The sequence below is a fragment of the Oncorhynchus gorbuscha genome, linkage group LG14 (assembly GCF_021184085.1).
Source record: "Oncorhynchus gorbuscha isolate QuinsamMale2020 ecotype Even-year linkage group LG14, OgorEven_v1.0, whole genome shotgun sequence".
In the NCBI taxonomy this organism is placed as follows: Eukaryota; Metazoa; Chordata; class Actinopteri; order Salmoniformes; family Salmonidae; genus Oncorhynchus; species Oncorhynchus gorbuscha.
Genome location: NC_060186.1, coordinates 64,387,060 through 64,409,510, shown reverse-complemented (window position 1 = coordinate 64,409,510; position 22,451 = coordinate 64,387,060). Strand labels below are relative to the sequence as shown.

General features: G+C 44.5%; 1 protein-coding gene across 2 annotated transcripts in view; it reads right to left on the bottom strand.

Moving 5' to 3' along the window:
* The window catches only part of LOC123995279 (1-phosphatidylinositol 4,5-bisphosphate phosphodiesterase beta-4-like), a 216,516-nt gene that overhangs the window by 143,832 nt on the left and 50,233 nt on the right, over positions 1-22,451 (bottom strand). Inside the window, exon 4 of one of the 2 annotated variants that reach the window (XM_046298780.1) lies at positions 4,466-4,561. The exons of the other annotated variant lie outside the window; for it this stretch is intronic. Within the exon in view, the coding sequence (XP_046154736.1) occupies positions 4,466-4,549 (84 nt within the window). The 5' untranslated portion in view covers positions 4,550-4,561. The remainder of the gene's footprint in view (positions 1-4,465; positions 4,562-22,451) is intronic. 2 annotated transcript variants of the gene reach the window in all.

Genomic DNA, 22,451 nt, shown 5'->3' with positions numbered 1-22,451 from the left:
TGTACTTTTCCTCAGCCAACAAGATGAGTAGCGAACAGAAAAATAGCCTGTCAATTCACTATAGTAGAAATGTTTAGTCTACCTATTCCATTGGGCAGCTGGTTGAGAAAGAAATAGCCTATTCCAAACAGACTCTGGGACAGTTGTGGGATGATAGATCCCAAAATCATACAACCAGCAGGCCCAGGATACATAAAATAAACCTGTTAAAAAGCAATGAGGCTGATGCAACAGATCAGAAAGTTTATTCACGTTATAACCGCTGCAATGCACACAAGGCAGGAGGCGACGTGTGAATGTTCCTTCCATGATGCAATTAGTAGGACAACACCAGTGTTAAAGAGGTACTGCACATGGGAGCGGTTTCATGTGACAGACATGAAAATATCCATTAGAAATGCTGAAAGATAGATCTAATAGGCTAATTTGAAGCAAGGTAAGACATGTCTCATATGTATTAAAACATTCAGGTTTTAAACAATTTAAGTATATTTTTTCAGAATCCATACTGCCTCCAACTCATTGCAGTGGTGTGTGACGCGCTGATGAAGCCTGCCTTCCATTGACATTTGATGCCGCGTTCAAAACAACTGGGAACTTGGAAATCTCCAACTACCGACGGCAGTGCGTTCAAGAAAACTGGGATCAAGGACTGGGGAAAATTATTTTGAACGGTCATCCAACTCGGAATTCCAACTCGGGAACTCAGGCCTCTTTGTAGAGCTCTGACTTTCCGACCTGAACTGACATCATTTAAAACATGTATTTCACCTTTATTTAACCAGGTAGGCTAGTCGAGAACACCTTTATTTAACCAGGTAGGCTAGTCGAGAACACCTTTATTTAACCAGGTAGGCTAGTCGAGAACACCTTTATTTAACCAGGCTAGGTCGAGAACACCTTTATTTAACCAGGTGGGCTAGTTGAGAACACCTTTATTTAACCAAGTAGGCTAGTTGAGAACACCTTTATTTAACCAGGTGGGTTGAGAACACCTTTATTTAACCAGGTAGGCTAGTTGAACACCTTTATTTAACCAGGTGGGCTAGTTGAGAACAACCAGGTAGGCTTTGATTTAACCAGGTAGGCTAGTTGAGAACACCTTTATTTAACCAGGTAGGCTAGTTGAGAACCACCTTTATTTAACCAGGTAGGCTAGTTGAGAACAACCTTTATTTAAACCAGGTAGGCTAGTTGAGAACACCTTTATTTAACCAGGTAGGCTAGTTGAGAACACCTTTATTTAACCAGGTAGGCTAGTTGAGAACCCCTTTATTTAACCAGGTAGGCTAGTTGAGAACCCCTTTATTTAACCAGGTAGGCTAGTTGAGAACCCCTTTATTTAACCAGGTAGGCTAGTTGAGAACCCCTTTATTTAACCAGGTAGGCTAGTTGAGAACCCCTTTATTTAACCAGGTAGGCTAGTTGAGAACCCAGGTAGGCTTTGAGAACCCCTTTAACCAGGTAGGCTAGTTGAGAACCCCTTTATTTAACCAGGTAGGCTAGTTGAGAACCCCTTTATTTAACCAGGTAGGCTAGTTGAGAACCCTTTATTTAACCAGGTAGGCTAGTTGAGAACACCTTTAAACCAGGTAGGCTAGTTGAGAACCCCTTTATTTAAACCAGGTAGGCTAGTTGAGAACCCTTTATTTAACCAGGTAGGCTAGTTGAGAACACCTTTATTTAACCAGGTAGGCTAGTTGAGAACACCTTTATTTAACCAGGTAGGCTAGTTGAGAACACCTTTATTTAACCAGGTAGGCTAGTTGAGAACACCTTTATTTAACCAGGTAGGCTAGTTGAGAACACCTTTATTTAACCTAGTTGAGAACACCTTTAGGTAGGCTAGTTGAGAACACCTTTATTTAACCAGGTAGGCTAGTTGAGAACACCTTTATTTAACCAGGTAGGCTAGTTGAGAACACCTTTATTTAACCAGGTAGGCTAGTTGAGAACACCTTTATTTAACCAGGTAGGCTAGTTGAGAACACCTTTATTTAACCAGGTAGGCTAGTTGAGAACACCTTTATTTAACCAGGTAGGCTAGTTGAGAACACCTTTATTTAACCAGGTAGGTTAGTTGAGAACAAGTTCTCATTTACAACTGCGACCTGGCGAGGTCATGATTTGAACTCGTATTTTCCAGAGTTCCCAGACGTCTTGAAAGCACCACAAGATGCTACAGAAGCAGCTCTTGCACTGTCTGACAAATTTTCTAATTAAAGGCTCTGTATCTGTATAAATAACGATAAACAAGACACATAACAAATATACTGTACACAGGCGGCAATTTATTTCCACTAATAATATAATAATAATAAATGCCATTTAGCAGACGCTTTTATCCAAAGCGACTTACAGTCATGTGTGCATACATTCTACGTATGGGTGGTCCCGGGAATCGAACCCACTACCCTGGCGTTACAAGCACCATGCTCTACCAACTGAGCTACAGAAGGACCACTAAATTATGCAAATGAACCTATAAGCATGACCAGTCAAATGTATTTACACCGACTGTTTTTTCCATCAATGAAGAGGCTAAAAATCATTATTTTGCAATGGGATTTCTTCTTCTCTCGGCTTAAAAAAAAAAGTACCGACTAACGGAAATGCTGGTGTGTGTGTACGTCTTTGTGTGTGTGGGCGTGTGTGCCCTGAATAACGCAATGATTTCTAAATGCCATAAAGGAGACAGCCCCTACATGTGTGTGTTTGTGTCTTCATGTCCAGCGAGAGGACCGTCATTAGGGTAGGATTAGTTGTGTCACTGCTGCACAAAGACACAGAGCTACAGGCCATAGATCAAGTTTCAGGCTAACCTTGTTTGAGATGCACTAATTCTAATGGGCGCCATGTTGACACCCAAAACTCAGAGATAATGACATTCTAGTTAGGATAGAAATGGCAGTGTGTTTTATTTAAGTGATAATGCCTGAGAAGCCATTGTTGATGATATGGCATGGGTGTTGTTACTGTAGGCCCAGACGAAGTCGAGGGCCGGCAAACCGTGCCAATATATCCTCCAAACACCGGCCTCGGGGGCATTATTCACTTTTATATAACGGGTTACCAACATATTCAAATAATGATTGACATTTTCAAATGAATTTACTCATACTATGTCATCCTTCCATGAGATATAGTCCCGACACAAATCTAAGGTTGCTACTCAAGCCAGCTGGTCGGTTCAGTTGCCAGAGACCCAGACGTTAAGTCTTTTTGTTCTGAATCTATAGAGGCGCTTGTTCAAAATGTTCCATTGCCATACTGTTTCGCAACATTGTTATCCCTTGCTTGCTAGCTAGCTAACTACCGGTAACTTACAGTCACGTCAAACAGTGCAGCCAGAATAACAGCCATGTAGCTGCATTTGCGTTTGTTTAAACGGTTTTCTAGTGACATTTGGATAAATCCATAACAATGAGCTAATGATACACGATTTCACCTGGCAAAGAAAATGTGCTCTCGTCAGGACACTTGTTCAGAGGAGCCAGCCAACAACACAGCTAACACAATCACTTCAAACTGTAATGAATACTCTGGGAGAGTGCGGCAGGTGTTAATTTCGCATTCGCTGAAGGCAGCAATCGTGGTCACCGGCAGGCAATGGTCATGCACAGGTAGGTGAATCAAAACTAGGACTGAAGGATATAACTGGTTCTCACAAACAAGCTAGGACAAGGCTTAGTAGAGTGAAAATGAACAATACCTCAAAGGCACAAATAGAATGAACTGAACTAAATAAGGAGCTGAGAGACCAGGTGAGTAACTAACAGGTGCAATCAATGAACAAAAATGAAAGACAGGGCTACGTTCAAGAACACAAAGAAACAAGGCTACATTCAAGAACACAAGGTTGACTAAGAAAATATATACAGAACCTTACACAAACTGAAGCTGGAAAGACTGCAAACAAGCTGCATTGTGTTTTGTGTTACCTGTTTTCTATTGACATTTCTTTGTATACATCCAGAAAAAGGATGCCAGCTGATTCATGATTTCGACTGGCTGAGAAAAGCTGTCTGACAGCTGGAGATTTGTTTCATTTTGTCGGAGATGCAGACAGCAAGGTTTATAAAAATCTCCGCTGTTGAAACCAAATGCTAGTCTAGTCTAAAGGAAATGGGAGATAATGTTAGTCTAAAAGAAATGGGAGATAATGTCTAGATGTTTTTTATAGTGGAGATCAAGTTGATAAACTGTCTGGCTGGGCTGATGAGCCAGTGGATTGTGCAGTCAGATGGAACGGACTGAATAGGCATTTCAACATCATAGCTTTAGCCGGTAGTAACTTGTGGAATAGACACCGGCTGGAATGCGGTTTTAACCAATCAGCATCCAATATTAGACTCACCCATTGTATAATGTAATATAATGATTCATGTCAAGTTGGTTGGAGGACAGGTTGGCAGTTGGCACTCAGTGTTTGCCAAAATGTTGATAGTTTGAGTTTGTTTCTTACCTCGTCAAACCTGTCGAATGAGGCTCCTTCCTGCATGAAGCCAGGCAGGTGCTTCTGCCAGTTAAACTCATAGGACTTAGTCATGGCTGCTTACACCTGTTGAGAGAGAGAGGGGGGGGGTGGGAGTGAAAGAAACACTGTGTAAAGGCAGGTTGGCCTCTTGCAGGTGTCTTAACCTGGGATGTTCCATGAAATATAATATGTGCACCACCAAATAGCCTTTCTATGTAGTGCTGGGAAAAACAGGATGTAGGCATAACCAGTCCATCCCACCGAGCAGAGCAGACTGTTACCACTTAGAATGCACACGTTTTGTTTTACGGCACCTGTCACGAGACGATGCATTTTATTATGAGCAATAACAGCTCATAGAAATAGCCACGAATGACATCAACCCTGAACGTGTCAGGTTGTCTGTGTGAGTGTGTGTGTGTGTGTGTGTGTGTGTGTGTGTGTGTGTGTGTGTGTGTGTGTGTGTGTGTGTGTGTGTGTGTGTGTGTGTGTGTGTGTGTGTGTGTGTGTGTGTGTGTGTGTGTGTGTGTGTGTGTGTGTGTGTGTGTGTGTGTAGTGTTGCCCTCTAACACATTGAACTCTTCCCATCTATGAATTAATCATTTGTAACATGTCTATAACTGCATCAGTAAGGAGGGTTATATCTGGATCAGACAGCACACTAACTGTCAACTATGATTTTTCAGAAGGGCTGAGGTATTTAGGATATGTACAGTGCATTCGGAAAGTATCTAGACCTCTTGACTTTTTCCACATTTTATTACGTTACAGCTTTATTCTAAAATTGATTTAAAAATAATAAATTGCACAAAGAAAACCTGAAAAATCACATTTACATAAGTATTCAGAACCTTTGTTGAAGCACCTTTAGCAGTGACTACAGTATTGTGTCTTCTTGGGTATGACGCTACAAGCTTGGCACACCTGTATTTGAGGAGTTTCTCACATTTCTCTCTGCAGATCCTCTCAAGCTCTGTCAGGTTGGATGGGGAACTTTGTGAACAGCTATTTTCAGGTCTCTCCAGAGAAGTTCAATCGGGCTCTGGCTCGGCCACCCAAGGACATTCAGAGACTTGCCCCCGAAGCCACTCCTGCATTGTCCTGGCTTCCTGTTGGAAGGTGAACCTTCGCCCCAGTCTGAGGTCCTGAGCGCTCTGGAGCAGGTTTTCATCAAGGATATCTCTGTACTTTGCTCCGTTCATCTTTGCCTCGACCCTGACTAGTCTCCCAGTCCCTGCAGCTGAAAAACATCCCCCACAGCATGATGCCACCACCATGGTTCACCGTAGGAATGGTGGCAGGTTTTCTCCAGACGTGACACTTGGCATTCAGGCCAAAGAGTTCAATTTTGGTTTCATCAGACCAGAGAATCTTGTTTCTCATGATCTGAGAGTCTTTATGCCTTTTGGCAAACTGCAAGTAGGCTGTCATGTGTCTTTTACTGAGGAGTGACTTCCGTCTGGTCACTCTACCATAAAGGCCAGGTTGGTGTAGTGCTGCAGAGATGGTTGTCCTTCTGGAAGGTTCTAGCATCTCCACAGAGGAACTCAAGAGCTCTGTCATAGTGACCATCGGGTTCTTGGTCACCTCCCTGACCAAGACCCTTCTCACCCGATTTCTCAGTTTGGCTAGGCAGCCAGCTCTAGGAAGAGTCTTGGTGGTTCCAAACTTCTTCCATTTAAGAATGATGGAAGCCACTGTGTTCTTGGGGACCTTCAATACTGCAGACATTGTTTGGTACCCTTCCCCAGATCTGTGCCTCGACACAATGCTGTCTCGGAGCTCTACGGACAATTCCTTTGACCTCATTTTTGATCTGACATGCACTGTCAACTGCGGGACCTTATATAGACAAGTGTGTGCCTTTCCAAATCAGGTTCAATCAATTGAATTTACCACAGGTGGTCTCATATCAAGTTGTCGAAACATCTCAAGGATGATCAATTGAAACAGGATGTACCTGAGCTAAATTTCGAGTCTCATAGCAAAGGGTCTGAATCTTTACTGTTAAATGTTTCATTTAATACATTTTAGAGTTAAAGCTGTAATGTAACAAAACGTGGAAAAAAGTCAAGGTGTCTGAATACTTTTCGAAGGCACCATAATGTGTCTCAATAAAAGTATGTGCATGTTGAGTGTATTTCCATGAGAAGTGCTGTGTGCTTAGAAAAGGATACAGTTGATGTGAGTAATGACTGTGTGTACGAGGGTGCGTGCGTGAGCGAGTGTGTGCGTGCGTGCGCACGTGTGTGTTGAGGCCACGGAACAGATACAGATCACAGAATAATGACAGAGTAATTTCTTCTCTCTAGTAGGGAGAGGGAAGGAAGCTGGATGTTGATGAGAAAGAATGGGAGAGCGACAGAACGAGGGAGATGAAAGAAGGGGGGAGACAGAGAGAGTCAGCTGAGCATGACAGAATTTGGGAGAGGCGAGTGGCTCTGTGTGTGTGTGTGTGTGTGTGTGTGTGTGTGTGTGTGTGTGTGTGTGTGTGTGTGTGTGTGTGTGTGTGTGTGTGTGTGTGTGTGTGTGTGTGTGTGTGTGTGTGTGTGTGTGTGTGTGTGTGTGTGTGTGTGTGTGTGTGTGTGTGTGTGTGTGTGTGTGTGTGTGTGCCTTCGTGTTCTGTGTTTGATGTCAGGTACACAGATCTGAGACCATAGCAACACACTGTGCATCAAAACACCCTCTACCTCTTCTGAAATACAGCAACACGAGTTTGATTCAATTGCCAAACTGTACACATGGGGTGTTTCTCAAAAGTATTACTGCCGTACTCCGAGCATTCAAATTTGTGACGGAAATTGGGTAATTAGTATGTTTATTGGTCATAGTATGGATAAAGTTAGTATGCCAAAAGTTCCCGGATGTCGTACTACATTCTCCAAAATACGATTTATACAAGAAGTCGACACTATTTCCATGCTTTTAGGGCCCATAATGCATTTCTTCATAAAATGGGCGTGGATTCACATTGTTTTCAGATTTGAAGAAAATGGCAGAAAATATGTAGCCGAAGCCCAATGAGAGCGGATACAAATTCATTCCTTTAACTAATTATGGCAAATGTTAAGAAAAATGTTGAGCAATGTAATAAAGTAATGACTTTTCAAATAAGTTACATTACACGTTATGTTGGCTGACAATTTGTTAGCTACACTATCCTTATGAACCACATAGCATATCATTACAGCAGTATGTACCGGTTATGTTAGCATATAGTTAATATACTGGTAATTTTGAGCTATCTAAGTAACTACCCAACGTTTATTGGCCTGATTAATCCCGTAATTCTTAGTTTAGCTAAGTGGTATAGTCGTTGTAGGTTCTCAATGGACATTCTGGTGCTTTCGTAAATTCGCTCTGGCTATCTACTCTGATTTTAGAGCCCTCTCGTCTGAGTACCAGAGCGCAGAATAACTGATGGATTTACAAAGGCACAACACCCGTTGAATATATAGCCGGGGTTACTAAACATTGGCAAAAAAAAGTACTTCAATTGTTGCCAGCAGCACAGTTAGTCACCAACGCTCTGGATAACATGAAAACTGCCTAACCAGCTCTGCTAGAGCGAGTAAAATGGTCAGAGTGAGGTGTTCTCTCATTTGTGTCTGGAAGTAGCTAGCAAGCTAGCCAACGTTAGCTAGTTAGCTCAGGTGCTTGACTGCCGTTGTGAGGCCAGAACGCTCGGATCAACCCTCGGCCAGAGCGTCCAGTGTGGCTCTAAACGCTCCAAGAGCGAACTTATGAACGGACAATCTGACAACGCACTGAATTTACAAATGCTCAGAGCTCACTCTGAGCGCTCTCTGGTACTCCAGATTGTATTTAAGAACACAACATAAGTTGTAAAATGTCTAGCTAGTAATTTGTTATGTTAAAAAGCTAGCAAGAAGTTGCATAGCAACAGCTCTAGTACACTCAACTGAAAGGAAAACGTTGGTTTACAGTATACAAAAATGATCTAATGGTATGTAGTATATTCTCATTAAGTATGTAGTATAGAGTATGTTAGTATGGGTATTCGAACACAGCTGCTGACTTCGAAATGAAATGTTACCTATACACATTTCAGGCCACGAAGAATTGACATCTACCTTGCATAGATTTAGGTCATTTATCTGGTTAGCTAAATTATTATGATTCACATATAGATAGCGGAGAATTATGAAGTAAAATGTTTACTTTGTGTATATCTAGTTTTTTCTCTATTGTTGACATTGTCCTGGTTGGAAGAAGGTTCAGTGAATGGTGGAGGGGCAGTGTGAGGTAATACAGTAAGGGGAGTGCGAGTGCTTCTCAAATGCAATGTTTTATGTATTCTCCACACTCTCGTCCTCACAAGAACGTAGTAGGTGTGGTAGTAGGTAGTAGTTATGTGGTAGTAGGTGTGTGGTAGTAGCAGCATACCACCCTACATCCCACTGCTGGCTTGCCTCTGAAGCTAAGCAGGGTTGGTCCTGGTCAGTCCCTGGATGGGAGACCAGATGCTACTGGAAGTGGTGTGGGGACAAACTAACCCTGATTCATTTGACCATCCTACCCATGCTAGATTATGGAGATGAAGAATTTGTTCTTAACTGACTTGTCTAGTTAAATAAAATAAATCTGTATACTGGTGGTGTAACAGCCATTGTTGGTGATAGAAGGTGAGGACCTATGCGCAGCGTGGTCAGTGTCCATATTGATTTAATAAAACAAATGAACACTGAAACAAAACAATAAAACGCCAACAACGAACCGAAACAGTCCTGTACGGTGAATACACAGAACAGAAAATAATCACCCACAACTCAAGGATGAAAACAGGCTGCCTAAGTATGGTTCTCAATCAGGGACAACGATTGACAGCTGCCTCTGATTGAGAACCATACCAGGCCAAACACAGAAATTCCAAATCATAGAAAAAATAACAGACTGCCCACCCCAATTCACGCCTTGACTATACTAAAACAAAGACAAAAACAAAGGAACTAAGGTCAGAACATGACAGGTGGGCCAGGCCCATCAAACACATCCCTCTACCATCTGTGATGTCCAACCAGGGGACTGCATTGGCAGATGTATTCTTCCAGTTGAGATCTGTTGAAAGGCAGTGCTGTCAAGACTGAATATCTATCGGAAAATAGCAAAAAAATACAGAATATGCCATTGAAAATACTGCAATATTTCAAAACAATCCTAAATATCCAATATTGTGGCTGGGCTTTCGGTATTACTTCTGTCAACGGCAGTCTATTCCATTACTAAATCCTTCCCTCCATAACAACAATCTCCACCATCCATACACATGTTCTTCTCCTGAACACGTGAGCTGCAGAACAGAGCGTCCTGGCAATGCCAACCCCTGGTGACCTCTGCTTGGTGAACTCTTGACAGTGAGATAATTATGTTAGATAACTCTGTGTCCCCCAGGCCGGGGGCTCCCCTGTCGCTAGGCATAGTCTAATATGGCTGCTAGGGTAACACCCATCGGAACGCTCCCTCACCTCATAAACCCAAATGAAGTGCTTGGTAAGGAGCCAATGGGGCGCTGCAGCACTGGGGTGGCAGGGGAACATGGAAACAAGGTCCTGTCCTGACTAGGAGGGAATAACCAAACCAACACACGGGGCTACCTGGAACTCTATCCTACAGTTCAGAGATGCCGGCCCAGGGATGGCACAGGTATGGCCCAGGGATGGCCCAGGTATGGCACAGGGATGGCCCAGGTATGGCACAGGTATGGCACAGGTATGGCCCAGGGATGGCCCAGGGATGGCCCAGGGATGGCACAGGGATGGCACAGGGATGGCCCAGGGATGGCCCAGGGATGGCACAGGTATGGCCCAGGGATGGTCCAGGGATGGCACAGGTATGGCCCAGGGATGGCCAGGGATGGCACAGGGATGGCCCAGGGATGGCCCAGGGATGGCCCAGGGATGGCCCAGGGATGGCCCAGGTATGGCACAGGGATGGCACAGGGATGGCACAGGGATGGCCCAGGAATGGCACAGGGATGGCACAGGGATATGGCACATGGATGGCACGAGGACGGCAGCAGGGACACCTCACACCAGCCTGACCTAACTAGTGAGGAGCGCTCCAACACAGAGGTATCACGGGTATAGCTGCCACACAGAGGTGGCATGGGGACATGAGGTCAGGGACACCTCATACCTGCCAGACCTGACTGGTGAGGAACACTCCCACACAGGGGTGGCATGGGGGAATTAGGAAGGGGACACCTCATATCTGCCAGACTTGACTGGTGAGGAGCACTCCCACACAGGGGTGGCATGGGGGAATTAGGAAGGGGACACCTCATATCTGCCAGACTTGACTGGTGAGGAGCACTCCCACACAGGGGTGGCATGGGGACATGAGGTCAGGGACACCTCATACCTGCCAGACCTGACTGGTGAGGAGCACTCCCACACAGGGGTGGCATGGGGACATGAGATCAGGGACACCTCATACCTGCCAGACCTGACTGGTGAGGAACACTCCCACACAGGGGTGGCATGGGGACATGAGGTCAGGGACACCTCATACCTGCCAGACCTGACTGGTGAGGAACACTCCCACACAGGGGTGGCATGGGGGAATTAGGAAGGGGACACCTCATACCTGCCAGACCTGACTGGTGAGGAGCACTCCCACACAGGGGTGGCATGGGGACATGAGGTCAGGGACACCTCATACCTGCCAGACCTGACTGGTGAGGAACACTCCCACACAGGGGTGGCATGGGGACATGAGGTCAGGGACACCTCATACCTGCCAGACCTGACTGGTGAGGAGCACTCCCACACAGGGGTAGCATGGGGACATGAGGTCAGGGACACCTCATACCTGCCAGACCTGACTGGTGAGGAGCACTCCCACACAGGGGTGGCATGGGGACATGAGGTCAGGGACACCTCATACCTGCCAGACCTGACTGGTGAGGAGCTGGGGTGGCATGGGGGAATTAGGAAGGGGACAGACCTGACTGGTGAGGAGCACTCCCACACAGGGGTGGCATGGGGACATGAGGTCAGGGACACCTCATACCTGCCAGACCTGACTGGTGAGGAACACTCCCACACAGGGGTGGCATGGGGACATGAGGTCAGGGACACCTCATACCTGCCAGACCTGACTGGTGAGGAGCACTCCCACACAGGGGTAGCATGGGGACATGAGGTCAGGGACACCTCATACCTGCCAGACCTGACTGGTGAGGAGCACTCCCACACAGGGGTGGCATGGGGACATGAGGTCAGGGACACCTCATACCTGCCAGACCTGACTGGTGAGGAACACTCCCACACAGGGGTGGCATGGGGACATGAGGTCAGGGACACCTCATACCTGCCAGACCTGACTGGTGAGGAACACTCCCACACAGGGGTGGCATGGGGGAATTAGGAAGGGGACACCTCATACCTGCCAGACCTGACTGGTGAGGAGCACTCCCACACAGGGGTGGCATGGGGACATGAGGTCAGGGACACCTCATACCTGCCAGACCTGACTGGTGAGGAACACTCCCACACAGGGGTGGCATGGGGACATGAGGTCAGGGACACCTCATACCTGCCAGACCTGACTGGTGAGGAACACTCCCACACAGGGGTGGCATGGGGACATGAGGTCAGGGACACCTCATACCTGCCAGACCTGACTGGTGAGGAACACTCCCACACAGGGGTGGCATGGGGACATGAGGTCAGGGACACCTCATACCTGCCAGACCTGACTGGTGAGGAACACTCCCACACACAGGGGTGGCATGGGGACATGAGGTCAGGGACACCTCATACCTGCCAGACCTGACTGGTGAGGAACACTCCCACACAGGGGTGGCATGGGGGAATTAGGAAGGGGACACCTCATACCTGCCAGACCTGACTGGTGAGGAGCACTCCCACACAGGGGTGGCATGGGGACATGAGGTCAGGGACACCTCATACCTGCCAGACCTGACTGGTGAGGAACACTCCCACACAGGGGTGGCATGGGGGAATTAGGAAGGGGACACCTCATATCTGCCAGAGGAAGAATAACATAAGTAACACCTTCAAGCTGTAAAGGTTTGAGCTACTCTTCAATTAGATGCTCTGAGTCTGACCAAGGTCATCACTGACCGAAACCTTAGCCAATCTAAACATTGACATTACATCTGAGGTCTGTGTAGTCTCCTTTTCACTCTGATATTTTCTTCTGCACCTTTACTTAGCCTAATGGTCAGTTTGCAGCAAGTCAGAAAGTGAGGACACAAGGTACCAGAAAAAGATGACAGGGTATTTTATAATCATAAAGTATTCGGTGGCATCTTAGGAAACTGCCAAACGAATCAAGGTGGTGGTGACCCCTAGAATAGAAGACGGGAATAGAAGAGACAAGGCCGATGAACAGAAGGAACAGAAAGAATAAATGAATGAGATTGAAAGTAAAAGATTTGGTCTACTATGTAGACAAGAGTTTAGCTCTAACCAGCACCTGACAGTTCCAATCCATCATCAGAGGTCTAAATACAACGAGACCTGGGTTCAAATACTATTTGAAATCATTTCAGCTGGGCTTCATTGCGCTTGCCTGGCGGAATGGACCAATATGACAGTCGCACAAGTATTTGAAAGATTTTGAATAGTATTTGAACCCAGGTCTGATTCTATGATTTCTGTCCTCGACACAATGGGAACTGTGACCCCTCCTAACCCTGATCCTTAACCCTGTAATAAAACCCTGACGCTAGAGTCTTTATGCACAGTAGATCTATTCTATTTGAAGTGTTATTGCTTTGTGTTGACATATGCTAGTCCGTTACTATGGTACACTGTTCAGGCCTCATCATCCTAAGGCTGCGTTTACACAGGCAGCCCAATTCTGATCCTTTCCCACTAACATTTCTGGCATAATGCCAATTCATCTGATCCATTAAATCAATCTAATAAAAACCAATATACAAAACAATAACTCACGGGTCTCGGGTATAGGTAATTTTAACTGTCCGGAATGGCCCCTACAGATCAGAACGGGACTGCTGTAGTGGAGAGAGAGAGTTTTATAATTTATGCTGCTGCTCTTGCTTTTCACGTGAGTGGAGTGTTGCGAGTGTAGCTTGTTGTTGGCCAATCATGAGTCATCAAAGCAGCAATAGGCTACAGTCATAGATCCTCGTTCCGTGTGTGGAAAATGTTAGGAGATATCTAATCAACAGAAAAAGTTAGGAGATATCTAATCAACAGAAAAAGTTAGGAGATATCTAATCAACGGAAAAGGTTAGGAGATATCTAATCAACGGAAAAGGTTAGGAGATATCTAATCAACAGAAAAAGTTAGGAGATATCTAATCAACAGAAAAGGAATTAAAATGACGGAATTAAAAGGTATCCCTTTCCTTCAGTCAATTGACCAAATCACCCTCTATTGGCCTCATGGGTGGAATGTTAATGATTATTTAAAAGAAACCGCTGATGTATATAAACACTTTGTTGTAGGCTACTATTTACTAGTTAACAGGACATCATGTCCGTCATTTAAAATATATTCACCTCACCCAGTATTGTAATCAAAACTTACCAGAAAGCATGTAGTCCTTGGCTCAGACAGTGTGGGCTCAATAGCATCTCATTAGTGTGCAAGATCTTGAGAATCAGCTGCACATGTGATGGAAGAATGCACTGTGCATGCAGAGGTTGCAATTCCATTGAATTGGGGATAGTTTAACCAAAATATGTCACAAGACCTAGAATTGCCTTGTGTGTATCCCACAAAAAAGGTTCACTTTTTTGATGAATTTAAGCAAAATTGCCCAAATTCCAGGGGTTAACTTCAATTGATAGTTTCCGACCCTTTGCAACTCTTGTCCACTCCATCTAATAGTCCATCTATCAGTCCACTCCATCTATGAATCCACTCCATTTAATACGCCATATATTAGTCCACTCCATCTAATAGTCCATCTATCAGTCCACTTCATCTATGAATCCACTCCATCTATTAGTCCACTCCATCTATTAGTCCACTCCATCTATTGGTCCACTCCATCTATTGGTCCACTCCATCTATTGGTCCACTCCATCTATTGGTCCACTCCATCTAATGGTCCACTCCATCTAATGGCCCACTCCATCTAATGGCCCACTCCATCTAATGGCCCACTCCATCTAATGGCCCACTCCATCTATCGGTCCACTCCATCTATCGGTCCACTCCATCTAATGGCCCACTCCATCTAATGGCCCACTCCATCTAATCGGCCCACTCCATCTAATGGCCCACTCCATCTAATCGGCCCACTCCATCTATCGGTCCACTCCATCTATCGGTCCATTCCATCTATCGGTCCACTCCATCTATCGGTCCACTCCATCTATCTGTCCACTCCATCTATCAGTCCACTCCATCTATTAGTCCACTCCATCTATCTAGTCCACTCCATCTAATAGTCCATCTCCATCTTGGTGGTTGTCCATTTCCATCTAGTGGTGTCCACTCCAAAGTGGGTATTATATCCTTCCATTTGGCTGTCAGTCCTCGGATGGGGCCATCTCCTGACCCCTCCTGTCTCAGCCTCCAGTATTTATGCTGCAGTAGTCCATGTGTCCTAGGGTCTTTGTTTATCTGGAGTACTTCTCCTGTCCTATTCGGTGTCCTGTGTAAATCTAAGTGTAGTCTCTAATTCTCTCCTTCTCTCCTAGTCTTTCTCCAGGACTAGCCCTAGAACCATGCCCCAGGACTCCTGACATGATGACTCCTTGCTGTCCCCAGTCCACCTGGCCATGCTGCTGCTCCAGTTTCCACTGGCCTGGGCCCTAGGACCATGTCCCAGGACTACCTGACATGAGGACTCCTTGCTGTCCCCAGTCCACCTGGCCATGCTCCTGCTCCATCAACCATGTCCACTCCATCTATCGGTCCACTCTATCGGTCCATGAACATCCATCTATCCACGTTCTGTTATCCCACTCCATCTAGTCAGAAGTCCATTCCATCTATCTCTCCTAATTCTCTCTTTCTCATCTCGGAGGACCTGAGCCCTAGGACCGTGCCCCATCTACCTGACCATGATGGCCATCTGTCCCCAGTCCACCTGACTGTGCTGCTGCTCCAGTTTCAACTGTTCTGCATCTATCATTTGACCATGCTGGTCATTTATGAATTTGAACATCTTGGTCATTTTCTATAATCCTACTCCATCTAGAAGTCCACCCCATCTTCCTCTCTAGTTTCTCCCTAGGTTTTGGCCTTTCTAGGGAGTTTTTCCTAGCCACCGTCCACCTGCATTGTTTGCTGTTTGGGGTTTTAGGCTGGGTTTCTGTACAGCACTTTGAGATATCAGCTGATGTACTAAGGGCTATATAAATAAATTTGATTTGATTTGATCAGTCCACTCCATCTATTAGTCCACTCCATCTATTAGTCCACTCCATCTATTAGTCCACTCCATCTATTAGTCCACTCCATCTATTAGTCCACTCCATCTATTAGTCCACTCCATCTATTAGTCCACTCCATCTATTAGTCCACTCCATCTAATGTTCCACACCATCTATTAGTCCACTCCATCTAATGGTCCACTCCATCTCTTAGTCCACTCCATCTAATAGTCCACTCCATCTATCAGTCCACTCCATCTATCAGTCCACTCCATCTATGACTCCACTCCATTTAAAAGTCCACATCATCCATATCCTCATTTTAAATGACTTCTCTATTTCACATTCATAATGCTCCTAAAATAGAAATATTATTGATTTATTTGATAGGAACTATTTAATTCTGAAGAGTCAGATGCATTGTGCTAAACAATGACAGTTTGTTGAAGCTTGACACATTATAGGCAGTATGTTCTTCTGTAGTAGCAAGGTTGTTCTGCCCCAATAGAACTCTAGCATGAGTTGAGATTGCCCGTGTGTGTAAACAGAACACACCCTTTAAAGTGTACAATCTCCGGCGTGGGTAACCGCTAACCAGGATACACACATGCCATTCACATTCCTAAGCCCTGTATTTATTTTATTTTACCAGGTAAGTTGACTGAGAACACATTCTCTTTACAGCAACAACCTGGGGAGTAGTTACAGGGGAGAGGGATGAAAGAGCCAATTGTAAGCTGGGGATGATATGAGGGACAGCTTGGGAATTTAGCCAGGACACCAGGGTTAACACCCATACTATTACAATAAGTTGCATGGGATCTTTAATGACCTCAGAGAGTCAGGACACCCATGTAACGTCCCATCCGAAAGACAGCACCCTACACAGGGCAGTATCACGGCCCTGGTATAAAACACCATTGTATCGTCTACGCCATACTGTACACATGTCAGAGTATGCCTGCCATGACAACAATGATGCTAGATTAGAACACATCTCTCAGGCCAGATCTCAGGGGAACAGTGAGGGAACAGTGGGGGAGACCGGCGGGAGCACAACCCAGGAGCCAACACTAAGGTCAGATCAGGGAGGTGTGTGTGTGTAGCCTGGGGAGAGATTCTAAGTCACATCTGTGAAGAACATTGTGCATTGTCTGTGTGCACTAGAGGTCTTCACGGGTTCAAAAGGTTGGAGCCGTTCCGAAATGGACCTGGGACTTTCCCACCCAGACCCGATATACATACATACATTTAAAAAAAATATAATGTTAATGTTTGCCTACTGTATCATAACAATATCCCTGGAAATCAGGAAAGATGTTACCATAAAGTGTCAGTGTTTACTTAGGCCGTAAGTGGCCATTAATTCAGCAGGAAACAACGGGAGAGAGGCTTGCAGTGTGATACACTAGTTTTATGGCTCCCATAACAACTGATTGTCTGTGCAATCAAGAGAAATAACCACAAAATCAATGTCTCAGTACCAACATGTGTGTGTGTGTGTGTGTGTGTGTGTGTGTGTGTGTGTGTGTGTGTGTGTGTGTGTGTGTGTGTGTGTGTGTGTGTGTGTGTGTGTGTGTGTGTGTGTGTGTGTGTGTTTCCAGTTCTTTATGTCGTTTAGCCACTTAACAAAAGAGTATACAAGAGAGGCTGAGTCCAATTAAGAAGAGTAAACACGCACTTTATCGATAGGATGAAGATCTAGTGTGTGTGTGTGTGTGTGTGTGTGTGTGTGTGTGTGTGTGTGTGTGTGTGTGTGTGTGTGTGTGTGTGTGTGTGTGTGTGTGTGTGTGGCATCCAGTTCTTTATGTCGTTTAGCCACTTAACAAAAGAGTATACAAGAGAGGCTGAGTCCAATTAAGAAGAGTAAACACGCACTTTATCGATAGGATGAAGATCTAGTGTGTGTGTGTGTGTGTGTGTGTGTGTGTGTGTGTGTGTGTGTGTGTGTGTGTGTGTGTGTGTGTGTGTGTGTGTGTGTGTGTGTGTGTGTGTGTGTGTGTGTGTGTGTGTGTGTGTGTGTGTGTGTGTGTGTGTGTGTGTGTGTGTGTGTGTGTGTGTGTGTGTGTGTGTGTGTGTGTGTGTGTGTGTGGAGTCCTTCTGTAGCTCAGTTGGCAGAGCATGGCGCTTGTAACGCCAGGGTAGTGGGTTCGATCCCCAGGACCACCCATACGTAGAATGTATGCACACATGACTGTAAGTCGCTTTGGATAAAAGCGTCTGCTAAATGGCATATATTATTATTATTTGTCAACTAGTGTGTTTGTTTTAACTCGTGCCCCTTAACGTTATTGAGACCAATCCAACCTGTTCTGTAAGACACCTAGGCACAGATTTAGGATCAAATCCTAACCTTCACTACACAAACTCTCACAGTCGCAATTTAGAATCAGAAGTTTGTCCATAAATATCACATTTACAAGGTTAAGTTTAGGCATTCATTCTGAATGGTTAAGGTGTGGGATAGGGTTATGAATGGTTAAGGTAAGGGTTAAGGTGTGGGATAGGGTTATGAATGGTTAACATAAGGGTTAAGGTGTGGGATAGGGTTATGAATGGTTAAGGTAAGGGTTAAGGTTTGGGATAGGGTTATGAATGGTTAAGGTAAGGGTTAAGGTTTGGGATAGGGTTATGAATGGTTAAGGTAAGGGTTAAGGTTTGGGATAGGGTTATGAATGGTTAAGGTAAGGGTTAAGGTTTAGGATAGGGTTATGAATGGTTAAGGTAAGGGTTAAGGTTTAGGATAGGGTTATGAATGGTTAAGGTAAGGGTTAAGGTGTGGGATAGGGTTATGAATGGTTAACATAAGGGTTAAGGTGTGGGATAGGGTTATGAATGGTTAAGGTAAGGGTTAAGGTTTGGGATAGGGTTATGAATGGTTAAGGTAAGGGTTAAGGTTTGGGATAGGGTTATGAATGGTTAAGGTAAGGGTTAAGGTTTGGGATAGGGTTATGAATGGTTAAGGTAAGGGTTAAGGTTTGGGATAGGGTTATGAATGGTTAAGGTAAGGGTTAAGGTTTGGGATAGGGTTATGAATGGTTAAGGTAAGGGTTAAGGTGTGGGATAGGGTTATGAATGGTTAACATAAGGGTTAAGGTGTGGGATAGGGTTATGAATGGTTAAGGTAAGGGTTAAGGTTTGGGATAGGGTTATGAATGGTTAAGGTAAGGGTTAAGGTTTGGGATAGGGTTATGAATGGTTAAGGTAAGGGTTAAGGTTTGGGATAGGGTTATGAATGGTTAAGGTAAGGGTTAAGGTTTGGGATAGGGTTATGAATGGTTAAGGTAAGGGTTAAGGTGTGGGATAGGGTTATGAATGGTTAACATAAGGGTTAAGGTGTGGGATAGGGTTATGAATGGTTAAGGTAAGGGTTAAGGTTTGGGATAGGGTTATGAATGGTTAACATAAGGGTTAAGGTTTGGGATAGGGTTATGAATGAATGGTTAAGGTGTGGGATAGGGTTATGAATGGTTAACATAAGGGTTAAGGTTTGATAGGGTTATGAATGGTTAACATAAGGGTTAAGGTTTGGGATAGGGTTATGAATGGTTAACATAAGGGTTAAGGTTTGGGATAGGGTTATGAATGGTTAACATAAGGGTTAAGGTTTGGGATAGGGTTATGAATGGTTAACATAAGGGTTAAGGTTTAGGATATGGTTATGAATGGTTAACATAAGGGTTAAGGTTTGGGATAGGGTTATGAATGGTTAAGGTAAGGGTTAAGGTTTAGGATAGGGTTATGAATGGTTAAGGTTTGTGATAGGGTTAAAACTACAAAATAAAATAGATTGCCTAGCACTGGGTTTGAACATGTGACCCACGTGGCCCATCCGCCATCCCCAAGGCCCTAGCAAACCGAATTTGAACTTAGGTCAATGTCTGGGTGACCTAAGATCCATGTGGCATATAGAGAGAAACAGGTCAGATGAGCTATGGTAAGTCAAACAGAAGAGCAGGGAGGGGAGGGAGAAGAGGAGATGAGAAGAGTGGGAGGAGGAAGAGGTGAGCTGTTAAAATTTAGCTCACATCAATTACTCCACATTTCAGCTTCTCTCTTCTGTGTGTCTGAGTGTCATCTGAGGTTTCTCTGATCCCTCAGGCTCTCTCTCTCTGGGCTCTGTGTGTGTGTGTGTGTGTGTGTGTGTGTGTGTGTGTGTGTGTGTGTGTGTGTGTGTGTGTGTGTGTGTGTGTGTGTGTGTGTGTGTGTGTGTGTGTGTGTGTGTGTGTGTGTGTGTGTGTGTGTGTGTGTGTGTGTGTGTGTGTGTGTGTGTGTGTGTGTGTGAGAGGATCCCCTTCAGAGCTCTGGCTTACAGGGGACTGGAGAAAGGAGCTAGTGTAGTACAGGACTATGATACAGAGCTAATATGATCCGCTTTACACAAGGCCCATTCTATCTAGAGAGGATACAGAGGCCACAGTAGGAACATTTAGATTTAGAAATGATAGGAGCAAGAAATGTATCACTTCTTCAGTCTTAAGCCTGTCGCATGTTTCCCAGTCAAAACAGTTTGCGCATATATTATGACAACATTTTGTTTTTGTGTTCGGCGGGGGGTTTTCTGGCTGTTTGCGCATGCTTTTTATTTTCTTGAGGCATGTCGAAGTTTGGTAGCCGAAGTCTACACCCCTTCGTCGGTGATGGGTCAACAGTACTACTCCTAGAAGGAGTGGGAACTATAGACAGGATTCTTCAATTAAGTGTTTGTTGTCATTCAACCAGACAACTAGTTTTCATGCACATTTTTTACCTTGAGAAATACTGCAACAAACATCCTAGTTAGATGTCAAAATGAACGATTTCTTGATTTATCTAAGATTCATTCTGACTATTTTGAGGAAGTGTATACCGGCTATGTTGATGCTGAAGCGTCTTAAGACGGACAAACAGTAATATTGTTGTTTTTCAAGCCAAGTTCTTTTAAGGCAGTATGCGATGCACAGACGAGTTCTGCTAGGAGCAAACCCAACCTAGTATGTGGGCGCCTTTAGCATTTCAACCTTTTCCTTATATAGTGTAGCTAATTATCACAAAGTTTGATTCAATCATTTTGCTTCTACACCTGCATTGCTTGCTGTTTGGGGTTTTAGGCTGGGTTTCTGTACAGCACTTTGAGATATCAGCTGATGTACGAAGGGCTATATAAATAAATGTGATTTGATTTGTGATGGAAACTACGTCGCACACGCTGACCATTGTGACCATGCTGCTGCTGACTCAGACACACAGGTTACCTGACAGTAGACTCAGGAGACAAAGGAAGCAGATGAACTCATAAAGACTGCAGACATTACCTTCACATCTCCCTGCCTCCTCCCTCTCTCTCTCTCTCTGTATACAGTGGGGCAAAAAAGTATTTAGTCAGCCACCAATTGTGCAATTTCTCCCACTTAAAAAGATGAGAGAGGCCTGTAATTTTCATCATAGGTACACTTCAACTATGACAGACAAAATTAAGCTGTCAAAAATATAAATAGTAAAGTAAAGTAGAGATACCCCAAAAAACAACTTAAGTAGTACTTTAAAGTATTTTTAATAAAGTACTTTACACCACTGCAATTAAGTACCTTACTGTGATTGTTTTCATTAAAAATTGTAAAAATAAATAAGTAAATGCTTCTTAGCTATGAGCACTTTCTCAAGCAATACTTTTCCTAGGACTGTCTGGGAGTGTGTATCAAGAATGGTCCACCACCCAAAGGACATCCAGCCTTTGGAGAGTTCCCCCTGGGCTATCTGCGTATCAGAAGTCTGCGTGTGTGTGTGATGTTTAAAGAGCTATAGCACAGGGAGTTCTCTGTGCATAATGTATCCAATGAGACGAAAGAAGTGAGAGTGAGAGAGTGAGATGGAGAGATGTCAATCAATTGCATTAGCTCACTTAACCTTGTGTGACCTCCTTCCCTAACGGAAACTCCACTTTTCAATGACTCATGCAGTGCCACAGTCTAACATGATTAACAGTGACAGAAAATGCTACAACTTAGTCCAGCCTGACAAAAAAACTGACCAGGTTCGGTTTCAAACCTGTCTGACATTAACAGCTAGTTTCAGGTTACATATAGCCCTTTAGGCTCGTCCAATTTGGTCCCTCACTCAGACCAGTCCCAGACAGTCCTAAGAAAATTCTTGCATGAGAAATTGTTCTTTGGTAAGAGCCATTGTTTTGGGACAATTTTAATCGAAAACAAATCACAATAATTGTTATTTTGGGGTTGAATGCTGACATTGTACCTAATGATGTTAGAGGAGAGATGTCTGAGGAATGCCTGTAAACCCTTAGACTAGAGCAGTCCTTCTCAAAAGGGGGGGGTTTGGCTGGGGGGCTCAGAGCGATGCCAGGGGGGGAGGGACATGCTTTTTTTTGCCGCAGGGAGTAGTTTTTTTTTGCACTGAACAAGAACACACAGCACAGAGCAGGAGATATGAAGTGCAGATAACAAACCCTTAACAGACACCATGGGAAAATATTTAAAAGGGATGAAAAGAAAGGCTCAGAGAGACGGAGATATTGAGACAAACGTATGTCTCCTGAAAGCTAAGATGAGGAAATATGATGAAGCGTATGTAGCGCTTGGCAAGCGTATGTAGCGCTTGGCATCACTGTGACTACGGTGGGAGACGAGGAG